This window comes from Euleptes europaea, chromosome 14, assembly GCF_029931775.1.
Source record: "Euleptes europaea isolate rEulEur1 chromosome 14, rEulEur1.hap1, whole genome shotgun sequence".
NCBI lineage: Eukaryota > Metazoa > Chordata > Lepidosauria > Squamata > Sphaerodactylidae > Euleptes > Euleptes europaea.
The window spans coordinates 43603060-43616017 of NC_079325.1; the positions used below are offsets into that span (position 1 = coordinate 43603060).

Here is a 12958-nt window from a genome sequence, read left to right on the forward strand (position 1 = left end):
AGGACAAACCTTTAAAGGACCCTGGATCCAGAGTTCGAAAGATGGGGGAAGTGAATTGCCCACAAGCTACTGCTTAACTCTGGCCAGAGTAAGGATATTGGATAGCAAACGAGGCCATCAACAGGTCAACAGCGTTATACTGATAGGGAGACACTTTAGAGTTTGACAAGTACTTATGCCTGTTTGATTTGTATAGCTCACAGCAGCTTTAACAGTGTAATCTGCAATTCTGCAAGTACAAATTGATTTTTGGTGTAGTCTAGAATTGTTATATGGTTTTGTACTAATTTAGTGTATGTTGGCAGCATGTACTGCAATTAACTACCTGTGGAATATTTATTGCACTAATGAAATATATTTGAATGAATGATTGATATTGCAAGTGTTACACATAGGAATATTTATTGCACTTATAAAAATTTATATGATTCATACTAATGGAGTGATTGTTATTGCATTGAAGGAATTATTGTGAATTTGTTCCATTACTTTGGAGCCTTGTGCTGTATCATTTGCTAGTATTTATACATTGCAGCATAGGTGTTTCTTTTGTTGCATCAACAGGACATGTGTTGATAGGGTTGCCAGGTCCCTCTTCGCAACTGGCGGGAGGTTTTTGGGGCAGAGCCTGAGGAGGGCGGGGCTTGGGGAGGGGAGAGACTTCAATGACATAGAGTCCAGTGGCCAAAGCGGCCATTTTCTCCAGTGAACTGATCTCTGTCGGCTGGAGATCAGTTGTAATAGCAGGAGATCTCCAGCTAGTACCTAGAGGTTGGCAGCCTTATGTGTTGAAGGCCTGAAACCCATTCAGTAGCTTCCAGGTCAGGCTTGCTCATGGGTCTGAGCAAAAGGAGAAAGTTTGGAAGTCCCTCAGCTCATTCTTCAGGAGAGGGCATCTCTGGGATAGTTTGCATGCCCAATATAGTAGAGATGAGGTTCACTGTCTGAGCCTGCTCATCGTCTATCAGTGCATTGATAAATGTTCTGGAAGTTGGCAGATGAGAAATATTGACTGTGTGTAATTGTTTAATGGACCATTGTTCATTTAGTCTGGCTTGGATTCCTACTCTATGAACCACAGCACAGATTTGCTCATTATGGATTTGCATTGGTTAAAAGAGGCACCCTTTGAATGCTATGCAGCAAACGTCTTTATTTGAGCACTGTTTCTTCCCATGCAAAAGGAAGACATTTTTTTTTAGTTTTAATCTGGCTGAATAATGCCAAATGTCTGCGCATTTAATTGTTTCAAGCTCAGTTGGTTTGGACATTTTTCAGTCACTTTCTTCCATTAGTGGTTTTTTTTTTAATTAATCATTTATATACCATTTAAATGGTACATAGTGCTTTACAGACATTTTGGCATTGCTTCTCACAAGAGGACTGTGAAATAGTCCGCTCTTATGCTGTGATAACAAAAAGTGAGTAATGCACGTATGAAAGAGAACGCACACACACATACACAAGGACTTGTGAGGGAAGGGACATCACTTTTCTCCCCTCCCTGTTAGGAGAAGAGTTGGTTTTTATATGCTGACTTTCTCTACCACTTAAGGGAGACTCAAACCGGCTTACAATCACCTTCCCTCCCCCTCCCCACAACAGACACTCTGTGAGGTAGGTGGGGCTGAGAGAGCTGCGACTAGCCCAAGGTCACCCAGCTGGCCTTGTGTGTAGGAGCGGGGAAACAAATCCAGTTCACCAGATTAGTCTCCGCCGCTCATGTGGAGGAGTGGGGAATCAAACCGGCTCAAGGTCGACTCAGCCTTCCATCCTTCCAAGGTCGGTGAAATGAGTACCCAGCTTGATGGGGTAAAGGGAAGATGACTGGGGAAGGCACTGGCAAACCACCCCATAAACAAAGTCTGTGTAGGAAACGTCAGGATGTGACGTCACCCCATGTGTCAGGAATGACCCGGTGCTTGCACAGGGGACCTTTACCTTTACCTTTTAATTATTTCCAAAGACTTTCCTGTATCCACTCCTGTTTAAGTAATGCAGTTGTAATTAAGTAATGTAATTGTGTTTTCCAGTGCCTGGCATGAACTGTTTGTTCTCATCTTCAGATAAAGAAGTTGGTGGGGTCAGCCGAGGCCTGTCAGTAAATCCTTCCCTAAACTGAGCTAGGTTATCGCCATGTCTTTCTGTAAATATTCTTAAATGAGACCTTCAGAATCACCATGCTAGGTCTTGCCGGCCTTGAATTCGCAACTCTGGGATTAGTGACTGTTCCTCTTACCACTCCGCAACACCCTTTCCTTGGAAGAAATCCTGCTGAATGATGGGTGGGGTTGCCAGGTCCCTCTTCACCACTGGCGGGAGGTTTTTGGAGCAGAGCCTGAGGAGGGTGGGGTTTCGGGATGGGAGGGACTTCAATACCATAGAGTCCAATTGCCAAAACAACCAATTTTTTCCAGGTGAACTGATCTCTATTGGCTACAGATCAGTCGTAATAGCAGGAGATCTCCAGCTAGTACCTGAAGGTTGGCAACCCTAATGATGGGAGGGGCTGTGGCTCAGTAGCAGAGCACGTGTTGGAGATCCAGTTAAACGGTCTGAAGTAGCAGGTGTTGGGCTGAAAAAAACTCTCTGTGTGAGATGCTGCAGAGCCACTGAGAGTTGATAGTATTGAACTGTGTGGACCAATGCTCTTACATTACCTAAGGCAGCACCATAAATTTGTGGCATAAAATACTGACAGATCGTTCCTGACCGGAATGCCTGCGCGGGACTTAGGAGGCAACGCAGCAGCGCTGCCTCCTATGGAGGTTTCAGCCAGTCTGAAACCTCCGCCCGGCACCAAAAATCCGTGCAACCCTCATAGCCCAAAATAAAAGGGGGCATTCCTGAGCCGAAACGGTTCAGGAGGCTGCCTAACGGCGACCCTGTCCCCTCGCCGGTGCCGTAACATCCCGGGAATGCCTCCCTAGATGCCGTTACACCCCGGGAATGCCTCCCGGGATGCCTCTGTGGCCTTTGCCAGTGTCTGGATGCTGGTGGCAGGCTCTGGCGGCATCCGGCCGTGCATGCCGGCGCTGGGGCTACAAACGCCGGCGTGCACATCTTGGACGCCAGCACTAAGGGCCCTTGCGCCGGCGTGGGCCGTCACTGGCCTCCAAAGGCCTTTGGGCACGGCCGCCAGCACAGGTCAGGAATGCACTGTAAGTATCACTCTCACTTCTTGGCTTCTTGGCTTTCCTCTGGCCTTGGATACCTTTAAATTTTAATTTATTTAAAATATTTCTATGCTGCCTTTCAGCCACACATTGTCACTGAAGCTTCCAGGTGGTGATCTGCTCAATTGTGGCATCACATCATGTGTGTGTGTGTGCGTGTGTATTAAGTGCCGTCAAGTCGCTTCCGACTCATGGCGACCCTATGAATGAAAGTCCTCCAAAATGTCCTATCTTTGACAGCCTTGCTCAGATCTTGCAAATTGAAGGCTGTGGCTTCCTTTATTGAATCAATCCATCTCTTGTTGGGTCTTCCTCTTTTCCTGCTGCCCTCAACTTTTCCTAGCATGACTGTCTTTTCCAGTGACTCTTGTCGTCTCATGACGTGACCAAAATATGATAGCCTCAGTTTAGTCATTTTAGCTTCTAGGGTCAGTTCAGGCTTGATTTGATCTATAACCCACTGATTTGTTTTTTTGGCAGTCCACGGAATCCGTAACCCTCTCCTCCAACACCACATTTCAAAGGAATCTATTTTCTTCCTATCAGCTTTCTTCACTGTCCAGCTTTCACACCCATACATAGTAATTGGGAACACGATGGCATGAATTAATCTAGTCTTGGTGGCCCGTGACACATCCTGACACTGAAGATTATGATTATGATTATCACATCATAATCCCCCAAATTATTGCATTGCTTCAGGTCTTTGATCCATGCTTGGAGGTAGAGTTGCCCACTGTGGGCATGGATCAAAATTGGGCTCAGAAAATACAAGTTCTTTTTTTTTGGGGGGGGGAAATAATCAGCAAATGACGTGGCTTTTTGAGACCAAAACTCATTCCAAACTCATAGTTACTTCAAAAAGCCATGCTGCTTCTCACCTTTTCCTTCTACTACCCACATCTGGCCTTGCTGGTGGCCGGCCGCCACCACAGAGTAAGTGGGAGGAGGTGAGAGGGAAGCTTTCCTGTGGCTTGGATATGAATTGAGTCAGCAAAAATAATAATAATAATAATAAAATACAGGGTTGGACTGCAGACACTATGAATGGCAGAAGCTCATATTCCGAATGCAGGGCATTCTAGTTTTGGTGGCCTATCTAATCCATACTCTTCCTGGGATCTAAGAACATAAGAACATAAGAAAGGCCATGCTGGGTCAGACCAAGGTCCATCGAGTCCAGCAGTCTGTTCACACAGTGGCCAACCAGGTGCCTCTAAGAAGCCCACAAACAAGACAACTGCAGCAGCATTATCCTACCTGTGTTCCACAGCACCTAATTTCATGGACATGCTCCTCTGATCCTGGAGAGAATAGGTATGCATCATGACTAGTAGCCATTTTGACTAGTAGCCATGGATAGTCCTTGCCTCCATGAACATGTCCACTCCCCTCTTCCAGCCTTCCAAGTTGGCAGCCATCACCACATCCTGGGACAGGGAGTTCCACAATTTAACTAGCGTTATGTGAAGAAATACTTCCTTTTATCTGTTTTGAATCTCCCACCCTCCAGCTTCAGCAGATGACCCCAGGTTCTAGTATTATGAGAGAAGGAGAAAAGCTTCTCCCTGTCCACTCTCTCCATACCATGCATAATTTTATAGACCTCTATCATGTATCCCCTTAACTGCCTTCTTTCCAAGCTAAACAGCCCTAAGCATTTTAGCCACTCCTCATAGGGCTGTTGCTCTAGCCCCCGATCATTTTGGTTGCTCTTTTCTGCACCTTCTCAAGCTCTGCAATATCCTTTTTTAGGTGTGGTGACCAGATCTTATTACTACATGGGTGCTTTCTTTCTCTTGTTCTTCCAGCCTTTATTCAAAGTAAAATTCCAGAGCAGTTTTTGGCTCTCAAAAGACTAGGCAGCCCTCACTTTGAAATAATGCCACACTGGTTGGGTCCATAACCACCCCCAATGATGCTTCGTGACCCACCAGGATCTTCTCCCATGCAAGCTCTTATGCAGGACTTGTGCAAGAGCACCAGTGCATTCCTGTGCAACTCCCATATGCCTTTATGCAGAGCTTACACAGGAACTTTTCCTAGCAGGTGTTCTTGCTATAAAGAGGCTTTACAGCAGGGGTGTCCAACTCATTTGTTACGAGGACCCGATAGGACATAAATGTCACTTGGTCGGGCCGGGCCATGTCTCGCCAGCCCAGATCGGGACTGGAGGGGTGGCTGCCTTAGCTGGCTTGTGGGCCGGATAAGAGCTCTCAAGAGGCCGGATCCGGCCCACGGGCCTTATGTTTGACACCTCTGCTTTAGAGCATGCCAATGTTCTCCCTCCTTTTATAAGAGAGTATTTTGAATAATGCCGTCTTGCTTGTCTTTTTGTCTCCCCACAGGATGAAGAGGAGATGGAGGAGGCTACCAATCAAAAACTGGCCCTGCAAAAGGCCAAGGAGGTAGCAGACGTTAGTCCCCTGTCTGCAGCTAACATTTCCATAGCAGCGTAAGGGTTCATTTTATTATTTAGGAAACTTTATCCCATTTTATTTCTTTTTTGTTCCCCCCCCCCCCCGCTTTGCTTTGGGTCCAGCAAGAGCAATATGCACACATACATATATAGCAAATTTTCATTCCGTTGCAGAATCTCATAAAAGTTGCATAGGCCCTTAGGTAGACTGCAGAGAATAAGCAGAGGATTTAGCTCCTGCAATGACTCTGCCTCGGACATTTGTTTCACTGGGCACCAACCTTCATTTTGCTTCTGTTTGTATTGTTCTTGTCCAAGGTTTAATACAAACACTCCTTCTCAAGTGTGTGGTGTGAATCACCGACAGGGCAGCCTCATTTGCATATTATGCAAATTGCTTGTTAACAATGCAACTTGAGCACATTAGCTAGCTGTTGACTACTGGTCACATTGCGTCTGCTCATGGAAACTGTGTCAACAAAGTTGGGGAAGGATCAGAGGAAGCATTTTTTGGACCTGACCATTCTTTTTCATCCCAGAATTTGCTTGTTCTTTCTTCTGAAGCAATGACCAAGAAGGCTGCCTGAACATTTCACCTTGTACATTTAGACCTACTGTCTGGAGTAAGTCTGGAGGCTTACTTTTTTAAATAAAAGCAGGAAATACTGACCAGCTTATGGTGCAGATGGGCACCATATAGTGTGCCCAGAATCTAGACAAAACCTGGACAGCTGAACCATAGGGAAGTCCTGATTATCTGGCACCTCTGTCCATAAGAACTCCCACATAAAAGGTGGTTTTGTGAAGCAAACGGAGAGGGAACATTGGAGGAAAGGTTAATTCTGTTATGGATGTCAAGAAGGGAGCATGAGATAATGGCCTTCAAATTCCTATTAGTACTATATTTAGTACCCAATTTCTTTGTACAAAATAGAGCAATAATATAATCCCTGCTCAGATCTTGTGCAACCAGTCTGCACATGAGGTTGGCAATTCGTAATTGGATTCCCTAGTGCATGAACTAGCTGGCAGAGGAACAAAATATAACCATAGTAGGGATTTAAAAAGGCAAAGGTTCAAGCACCAGATCATTCCTAACCCAAGGGGTGATGTCACATCCTGACATTCGCTAGGCAGACCGTGTTTATGGGGGTGGTTTGCCATTGCCTTCCCCAGTCATCTTCCCTTTACCCCCAGCAAGCTGGGTACTCATTTTACCGACCTCGGAAGGATGGAAGGCTGATACAGTAGTGATATATATATATGATATAATGAAGTTTATTGTTTGTGGCCAAAGGCCATCACAATCTACCATACAAAATATTAAAATAAGATTAAAATAACTTTAAAACAGCCTGACCACCAAGAAGCTAGAAATTAAATATGTTAAACTCCCTGATTAAAAACAACTTTAGCTCAGATTTTCTTGGCTGCTAAAACAAAGAGTGACACTTTGTAGGAAACATCAGAGTTGGCATCTGATAGGAGAAAGAGCTGCTTCTCTGGATCCAAAAAAGAAGATTTAGGCCCTTTAAAAACGCTCCATAGGGGTAGCTGTCTATTTTTCCTACCAGTGCTTAAAACACATTGAGGAGCATTTTCAATGGGGAAACTGAGCAAGGGCTGAAACATTCCACCCCTCCAGTGCAATGGTCCCCAATCCCTCTGCAGTTTCTTAGGTCCAAAAATACCACCAATCATGTAGTTTGGCCCTTACAGCGTATAGTATATGGACAAGACAGGGTGAGGTAGGGAATGGAAAAGCAGGATACAGAAAAAGAGGCTGTTCATCTTTCTTCTGACATATACCACAAACGTAAACCTTATAAATGGATGTGATTTCATGATTCATCGCCCCAAATGCCTTGCCTGAAGTAGATCAAGCAAGCAACACATGATGATCGGGATCCATATTTGGATCCTTAGATGTATAGTTGAGCTACAGAAAGCAGCTAGGGAGGGACAGGCTGAGAGAGATCAGAGCTTTCATGCTGGGAGATGATAATGGGGTTAACCCTTTGTCCATTTCCATTTCCCCAATTGGAAATGGCCCCCTGGGCTCCTTTAAAGGAATAAAAACACCTGCATTTTATCCATATCTCCCAGGACCTAAAGCAGCTGGTGAGAGCATTGGATGTCTGTTAGACGAAACGGCACAAAGGGAAGAGTTAAACCCCTCCTTTTCCAAGCTCTGTGGCCTTGATACAACTCTCTCCCAGCACACTCTGCAGTTGCTTTTTTGGGCAAAATTATGCCCAATACAAATTTCCGGCATCACATGTGGTTTGGCCCAAAGGCATCCACTAAAATGGTGCATCTGGAATATCCACTCACCATGGTTGTCTACCTGGCCTGCCATAAGATAAGTGTGGGATGAAATAATGACATGTAGTGTTAGTGTGATTCCAAGTCTCACGCCACAGAGTGCCAAACCATGTTTTAGTGTTAGTGAAATGAGCCATTTCTTGTTCCAGTGGAAATAATCTCAGCAAAAGAGTATCGCCCCATTGGCTCCTGCCCAATATGTTTTATTTGTTTGCTTGCCTGGATCCTCTTGAGAAGTTTGAGGCCCCTTGACAGTGCAGTTCAATGCTCTTGTTTTTAATAAGAACTGGGTACAAAGAAATAAATGATTATGCCAGGACTAACTTTACTTGGATCAGGGCCTTTGATAAGGCAAAGCCTGGAAGTCCTTGCCATGGCATAGCAGTCTTGCTTTGTATCCCACTGCTGGGACGGTTCAAGTAAGCAAAATATGCAAGTATGACTGTGCTTATTCAGTTTAGTTCTACCCAAGCAGTTCGAGGGGAGTCCTTCCTTTACACACGTTGTTGTGAGTCACACCATTGTTCCTGTGTATGTGCAAAGCTCTATCTTTTTATATGGCCGTTCTTCATTCTTTTGTGTAAAACTTGCTTTCCTAGATTACTTGGGTTCAATCAGCTCCTTTCTTCATTAGGCCAGTTTAGAGTAGAATATTAGAACCCTGCAGAGGGAAAGGATGTTAAGAGTACCAAGAATTATTGGATGGTCAGTACAAAGGGAGGGGATGAGGTGGTAAACTATTGGACAGGTTCCCTTCAACTCAAACCTCCCCTTCCTGGATGGGTATCCTGGAGAGAATCACTTTATCCTGACCGAAGTCAGGTACCAAACATTTAAAATCCAATAACAAATTAAAATGTCCATGACATCGGATAAAAAAAAGAAAACCACATTCCGTTACATCTAGGGAACTGTTTAAAACTCAAATTAAAGAGATGTCTTTGTCAGTTTCCTAAAGCAAGCCCCAAAGCCATTTGCACTTCTCTGCTGAGGAAGAATCACAGCTGTGATACCATAGCTAAAAAGACCTTTGCTTGTGGCCACCAGTCTTAATTGAGATGGTGGTGATACCTGGAGGAGGGCTTTGCTCAAAGACCTAAGGAATTATGGCAGAAAACACTGTTGTGGACTCCCCACTTCTCTGAGCAGTTGGAATTTCCATTGACAGTGGTTGCCGGCACTGGATTTCCTTTGGACACAAGTGCGCTGGACACTCAATGGTACTTTTGTGATTTTTGCTTTATTTACAACTATACAAGTAGAGCACAAGTGAAGGAAAAGAGACACTCTTGCAAGGCAGCAGATCTGTTCCCCAGCATCCATTCCCCAGATCGAGAGTCCTTGCATCCCAGCTTGCTTTACTTCTAGCCAAGTTGTAACTTTCTTTCTGCATCCTTTTCTGTCTCTCTCTCACACACATACCCTGATTCTCCCCCGAACTCTGATAGGTATCTTGTCCAGGAACTATGTGGAGATCTATTGAAGAAACACGCAGAGCCAATACGTGACATGAAAGGCCTCGACCGCCATTCAAGAATTACTTGAGTCCAAGCCATAGTCATAGACCAATTCACAATAATCAGACAACAAACTCTCAATGATCTGGGAAGAAATGTTCATCTGCGTGGCTTCTATGCAGTCCCACATTGGGACTGCATAGAAGCCACGCAGATGAACACTGGGACTGCACAGGCGCAGGCCAGCCACGGATAAGATTTGTCAGCTTCTAGCAAAATCTAAGAGAGTGCTCCCCCTCCCCTTGGGGGATGCAATCTCCCCGCCCATCAGTCACATGACCCAAGGGGGAGGGAGCACTCTTCCCTCCAGTTCTCCAACCTGCCGCCACAGAGAGAGAACGTGTTAGCTTCCTCTCTAGCCATGGAGTCCAAGAAAGCTCCACTTTTCAAGAAATGTACCTCTTGTGGTACCAAGATGGCGAAGACTGATCCTCACCTTGAATGCCTCCTTTGTTTGGGGGAAGGCCACATTCCTGCAACTTGTAAAAGTTGCTCCAAACTTTCCAACAAGGCCCTGAGGGTTCGGTCGACTTGCCTGCTTTCTCATCTTTACAAAGAGTCTCTTCGTTCCACGAGGTCAATCTGCTGAGCCTGGTCCTTCGTCCGGTAAGACACAGTCCGAAGCGGGACCCTCAACAAAAAAATCCAAGTGGGGTGGCCCATCTAAAAAGCCCTCGTCGGTCATTATTCGTCCAGCAAAGTTTCCTGCTCCGGGTTCGCAAGATGGCCGCGGCTCTTCGCGCTATGCGTCCCGCTCCATATCGCCTTGGCGCCGATCACCTTCGCGTTCGCCGAAGTCTCTTCGACGCCGATCACCCTCGGCATCTCCTCGACGCTGATCCCAGGCCAAGTCGTCTCATCCTTCGGCGTCGCTCGCCTCCGAAGCAGCTGCGCAGCAGCCCATTACTATCAAGGATTCGCCTCCTCATTCCCTGGCTACCCCCTCGGTTCCGTGTCCGAGCAGGGCCCAGGAAGACTCAGCTCAGTTCAAAGAGCATCTCCTTTATCTCTACAAAGAATGTGCCTCCAGTGCTTCTGTGCCGGCGTAGGCCAAGGGCTGGGCGGTGCCCGCAGTCCTCAGAGGTGCGGGAGGTATTTAGCCCCTTTCGGAGCAGGCGACAAAGATTATTCTATCTACCAGGGTCAGAAGTCAGAGGCGTCGTCAAAGCAGGCAGGAGTCAACGGCCGGAAAGATTAATCAGAGGCAGGAGCAGGAACACAGAGAAACTGCACGGTTGCTTCCGCAAAGTGAAAGCATGCCTGCACTGCCTTTATCAGTCAGTGCACTTCCAAGCTAGGCTTCATCCTGAAAAGACTCAGCACCAGTTCTCTGTCTGTTTAGCCTTTCCAAGCGAGCTCTCCTCCTTTTACCCTGCAAAACCACATGCTGCCGAGTCCTGATATGCCTATCAGGTTCAGGTGAGCTTGGAGGGCTGCCATTCTCAGCTTCTGCTGCAGGGGTTGGGGGAAGAGTAGCTTCTGTCTGCCCTTGTTCCATCTCTCTGCCTAGCTGTGGTTCCTGCTGAGTTGTTTCAGGCTCCTGTGCTACTGACTGCAATGGAGGTACTGAAGGCCCAGAGGCAACCTGTTCCTCCACTTCAGCTTCAGAGTCCTCTGAGTCCTCAGCTCCCAAGGCAGGGCCCATGACAGCTTCCAAAGTCCCCACGGCCTGATGATAAAGGGCCTCGGGCAGAACCCTCAGAGCTCCAGGAGGGTGCCGTTCAGCCACCCCCTCATGTGAGCACCCAATAAGACTCCTGGCAGTCGGCCGACAAGGTCCAAGTGGAGTCACCGTTTCATCTTGAACCTGGCCAACGGCCTCGGCATCGATCGTCTTCTCAACGCCATTCTCAAAGCTCGGGTTCATCCAGATCCAGTCGGTGTCGGTCTGCTTCGCACCGTCGCCTCCCTACCCGTCGGAGCCGATCCTCTTCTTGACGTTGATCCACCCGTCGGAGTCGATTCATCTCTCGTAGACGTCGATCATCCTCTCATCAGAGCCAATCCGCTCATCGCAGCCATTCTTCTCATCGGAGCCGATCCCATCGTCGGAGCCGTTTGTCTCGTCGGAGCCAATCCAATCGTTGGAGCCGATCCGTTCATCATCGGCGCCGATCCACCTCTTGCCGCTCCCAATCTCACCGATCTTCATCTAGACAGTCATCTACCAGACATAGCCATTCACTCCGCTCACGTACTCCAGCCGTTCAGAAATGCCGTTCATCATCCAAACAGTCAATTACCGGAAGTAGCCGTTCATTTCGCTCATGCAGTCCAGTCACTCAGAGGCACTGTTACTCCTCTAGGAGCCAGTCTCCCTCCCGCTGATATCCTACACCTTCAATGTATTCGGGCTCTTCAGTCGACCGTCGCCGTCGCTCCCGTTCACGTTCGCCTTCTGGGGGCTCTCGTTGGCGTCGACATATGCCGTCTTGCCAGCCTGATGATCATTCTAAAGATTCCGTCCATCCAAGGCAAGCACCACTTCACAAGCCTCCTCTATCCAGGTCTCCTCCTATATCAAGGGACACTGATCATTCCGAATATGACGCCTCCTTCTCTCCTGGGTCAGATGAGGATGAGGAATCCCGTGCTTCAGTTCCCTCACCCGAGGACACTGTCGGGGACTCTAAACCGGTTTCTCCTACGGGGGATGTTCGCTTATACGCGGAACAATTAATCTGCGTGGTGAAGGCTCTAAAATTGATTTTAAACCAGAGGATTCTGGTCCTGTAGATGATATTATGGATATCCTGCATAGCCCTGATGTAGGCCCTGTGGCCCTTCCTATGATAAAACGCATTCTCGAAGTGGTCCGTATCAACTGGGCTAAGCCTGCCTCAGTCCCCTCATCCACCAAAAGAGTTGAGAATCTATATAAGATTCGCAGGGAAGGTGGAGAGTTCCTTTATCAGCATCCCCCTCCTAATTCCGTAATAGTGGAGGTGTTGCCTGGTAAATCAAGATCAGGAGCTCATTCCTCTCTGCAGGCTAGAGAGGGCCGTAAACTGGATGCCCTCGCTAGGAAAATTTATACTTCTAGTGCAGTAGGCCTCTGCATTTCCAATTTCCTTGCGGTCATGGCCAGATATCAATACTCCCTTTGGGATCGTGTATTCCCTCAAATTTCCATCCTTCCTGACAACCAGCGTCCTTCGGCGGTAGCCATTCAGTCCAAGGGCATGTCTTTAGCTAGACAACAGCTCACGGCGGCACACCACGTGGCAGATTCGTCCAGTAAAGCCATTGCTTCCGCCATAGTCATTCGCAGACACGCTTGGCTACGTCAATCTGCGCTCCCCTATGATACTAGGTCACGTGTCGAGGACCTTCCATTTGAAGGGACGTCCCTTTTCAGCGACCAAACGGATACTTTCCTAGATCGCTTGAAAAAGAATAAAACAAATGCAAAGTCTCTAGGTATTACCCCTCAGGCGCCCGACTTTAAGCGCCGTTATTTTGGCCTACAAACTACCCAGTCTTCCTGCTCATACCGTTTCCAGGGTTCTTTTACACAACCC

At 47.1% G+C, this 12958-nt stretch overlaps 1 protein-coding gene across 1 annotated transcript in view; it reads left to right on the plus strand.

Annotated features, from left to right (window-relative positions):
• Window positions 1-12958, plus strand: part of CACNA1B (calcium voltage-gated channel subunit alpha1 B) — a 414377-nt gene that overhangs the window by 273847 nt on the left and 127572 nt on the right. The window contains exon 17 of the mRNA XM_056861029.1: window positions 5525-5631. Within this exon, the coding sequence (XP_056717007.1) occupies window positions 5525-5631 (107 nt within the window). The remainder of the gene's footprint in view (window positions 1-5524; window positions 5632-12958) is intronic.